We start from the raw sequence: 3389 nt of genomic DNA, 5'->3' as shown, positions 1-3389 counted from the left end.
GAGGCATGACTCGGGGTGGGGGGTGCACGTGGCCCCTTGCAGGGGGTGGGCGCTGGGTGATGCGTCTCGCTGCTGCCCATAGGTGTTCCTGGGCGAGGTGAACTCGGGCATCAGCAGCACCCAGGTGGTGGTGAAGGAGCTGAAGGCCAGCGCCAGCGTCCAGGACCAGATGCAGTTCCTGGAGGAAGCCCAGCCATACAGGTAGGGCTGCCGGCCAGGCTGGGAGTGGGGGTGGGGGTGGAGGGGTGCGGGCAAGGCGGGCGCAGAGACTCAGGGCTGGGACCAGGGGCATCAGTAAGGCTGGGGGTGTGGGGGTGGGGGCAGGACTGAACAGCTCTCAATTGTCTGCAGAAAGGCAGATAAAGGGCTCATTGTGGCCAGGCCCGGCTGGCACGTCTTGGTACCCCGGCTTGTTCCCTGCCTGCCTCCGGGGACATGTTACAGGCACCCCTGTCCCCGCCGGCCTGCACCGATGCGGACAAAGGGGAGGACAGGGTGGCGGGTGCAGAGGGGGGTTGCTGTTTCTCAGCTGTTCACATCGCAGCCCCCGCAGCCCTGGGTGCCCCTCGCTCCTGCCGGGTCTCATCCGCTCCGGCGGCGCGTGTCCCCTGCGCAGGGCTCTCCAGCACACCAACCTGCTGCAGTGCCTGGCCCAGTGCGCCGAGGTGACCCCCTACCTGCTGGTCATGGAGTTCTGCCCGCTGGTGAGTCCGCGCGCCCCCGACTCCCCAGGGTGCACGGGTCTGGGGAGGGGTCCCGGCAGCCGGGGGTCATTTCGGGCCCTGATTCAGCACTGGGCAGCCCCAAAGCCCCTTCCTGACATCCCGGGGGGGCTCTGCTCGCCTCGGGTTTAACAAGCCTGCGGGGCTTGGCCGGGATGAGGAAGCCACCCGTGGTGCTGAGAGCCACGGCGGCTCCCCGAAGCCGGCACGGAGCCTTGGGGTGTCGGTGGGGCGAAAGAGAGACAGGAGCCCCCTGCTCGATGCGGCTGATGCAGCACCGGGCAGGTCCCTGGGGAAGGGGAGCCCCCGCTCGTGGCCCCCACACCTCTGGGGCTGGCCCCTCTCTCCCTAGGCTGGTTTTTGGTGGCTGGTTGTCCTCACTTTGTGCGGGCAGAGCCCCCCAGCATGCACCAGGCACCCATGGCTGAGTCGGGGGGGGGATGTCTACCATGGCAGGGTGACCTGAAGGGCTACCTGCGGAGCTGCCGGGGGGCCGACTCCATGACGCCCGACCCCCTCACCCTGCAGAGGATGGCCTGTGAAGTGGCCTGTGGCATCTTGCACCTGCACAAGAACAACTACGTGCACAGGTAAGACCCCCCCACCAACTGTCTGTCTGTCTGGGGAGGGGACAGCTCGGACAGACAAGTGGCTGCTCTCCCCAGGAGCAGGAGCAGGAGCAGGAGCAGGAGCAGGAGCAGGAGCAGGAGCAGGGCACCGGGGCTTTCTGCAGCTCACTGCAAACTCCCCCACCGGCACCCAGCAGACACCCATACAAGCCCCCAGCACCCCTGGGTGGGGCATTGTGGTTGGCCTCTCAGGTGGTCTGGGGGCGGGCAGGGGTCTGGTCCCTGTAGGGAGAGGGATGTCTGCCTGCTCCTAACCTGGGCATCTCGGGGAGGGGCCAGGGCTGGGTCCCACACGAGCTGCCCCAGGTTTGGCTGGGCAGGGACGGGGCGGGGGTGTTTGCTGCCTGGTGCCAGGCTCTCCCAGGACGCCTGGGTTCTTCTCGAGCTGCTGCTGCCACTTGCTCCCACCTCCCCAACAATATCCTGGTGCTGAGCGAGTTGCGCACAGAGACTCCAGCATCAGTGATTTTGTTGAGGAGGGCGAGCGCTGCCGCCTGGGGCCGCCGGACCCTCCTTGCCTGCCGCCGCCCTCCACCGGGGTCTGCCTCTCCGCGGCAGCCTGTGCCCCCTGCCCGGTGCAGAGCCCAGCGGGCACCAGCATGCACACGCTCCTGCTGTCACCGTGCACTGGGGTGGGGGGGCTGCCAGGCTCGGGCCCCACTGTCCGGTGGCTTTGGTACCCACCTGGGCAGATGCACCGGTTTCTGTTGGCCTCGGCCCCTTGCCCCAGGCTTCGCCCTTGCAGAGGGGCAGCTCAGTGCCCTCCCCCAGCCTGCTAACTGGTGGTGGTGAGTATATCGTGCGAGAGCTGGAGCCGAGATCCCCTGGCCTTGTCCAGAGGCAGCTGGGGAGCCCCGTGAGGGGGCACATCTGCTCAGGGCTGGGAGCCTGTTGCAAAGCCCGTGCCTTGCCAGGATGCACGGCCTCGCCGGAGGGCCTGGCCTGTGTCTCGCGTGTCTGCTAGGAGTACGGCTCAGCAGCCTCCTTCCAGCACAGCGCCGTCTGTGATGGACACAGGGGTGGACGAGGGCCCAGGCACCTGGAGCCCCTTCTATTAGCCGCCGAGCTGCCCAGCTCGCTGCTCGGTCTCTCCCAGCTCTCCCCAGCACGTGGCACCAAGCCGTGCCGTGTCAAGGCTGGCTCCCCAAAGGCCCCTGCCCCTGCCCCTGCGCCTTTGCAGCAAGCTCTGGTCAGGCCTCTCTATCCTGGCTGGCTGCTGCCTGCATTGGCACCCCGATGGGGCACCCCGGCCCTGCCGGGACCTCTCCAGCCCGGCCCGCCGGGCGTTGTGTAACCTCCGCCATGCCTTTCCTCTGCCCAGTGACTTGGCTTTGCGGAACTGCTTACTCACTGCCGACCTGACTGTCAAGATCGGGGACTACGGCCTCTCGCACTGCAAGTACAAAGTAAGTCTGGTTTGGGTGCGGGGGCGGCGGGGGCGCAGCCACAGGGGACGGTGGGCGCCTCGGTTTGGTCTGGCCACCCAGCGCGTGGCAGGCAAGAGAGTCTGGCTGAGCTCCCTGCACGCACGCCCGTCTCGCCTTCCCCGAAACCTCACCACGCCCAGGGCAGGGCTGGAGCCCCGTCTCCTGAGCCCCAGGGTCCGTGCTCAGTTTCCCTGCTGCCGGCAGCCTGTGGCTCAGGAAGGGGCCGTCACCGCAGCTTCCTCTCCTCCTCCCGGGTGGTTGCAGCCTGTGTATGGGGTTCCCACGCGCCGTCTGGGCAGGGCAGATGCTCCTGGCGTGAGCCAGAGGAGCGCTCCCCCATGCAGCCGGCAGCCCCCTGCCCCTTCTAGGCAGCGCCCGGCTGGGGCTGGTCCCCTACCCGGAGGGGGCTGTAGGCGCCTTCCAGGGCAGGGTGTGAGGGGCAGATCCCTGCCCCCAGCCCCTTCCCCTCCCTGGGCTTTGCAGCAGCCTGGACTTCTCCTGGAGGTGAGTCCCTGCACCAGCTGCTTCTGCCTGCCCCCATCCCGGCCCTCGGTGGGGCTGCTGCAGGCCTGGGGGGTGCATGGCTGGGAGGGGATGGAGCGGGGAGTAAA

At 68.1% G+C, this 3389-nt stretch overlaps 1 protein-coding gene across 3 annotated transcripts in view; it reads left to right on the top strand.

Annotated features, from left to right (window-relative positions):
- The window catches only part of AATK (apoptosis associated tyrosine kinase), a 21485-nt gene that overhangs the window by 8001 nt on the left and 10095 nt on the right, over positions 1-3389 (top strand). For all 3 annotated transcript variants that reach the window (XM_019515716.1, XM_019515725.1, XM_019515708.1), the window contains exons 4-7: positions 83-201; positions 617-704; positions 1179-1312; positions 2673-2757. In XM_019515716.1, the coding sequence (XP_019371261.1) occupies positions 83-201; positions 617-704; positions 1179-1312; positions 2673-2757 (426 nt within the window). The remainder of the gene's footprint in view (positions 1-82; positions 202-616; positions 705-1178; positions 1313-2672; positions 2758-3389) is intronic.

Source organism: Gavialis gangeticus, unplaced genomic scaffold (assembly GCF_001723915.1).
Source record: "Gavialis gangeticus isolate Ggan-Ray unplaced genomic scaffold, GavGan_comp1, whole genome shotgun sequence".
In the NCBI taxonomy this organism is placed as follows: domain Eukaryota; kingdom Metazoa; phylum Chordata; order Crocodylia; family Gavialidae; genus Gavialis; species Gavialis gangeticus.
This window is presented reverse-complemented; position numbering and strand designations above follow the sequence as displayed.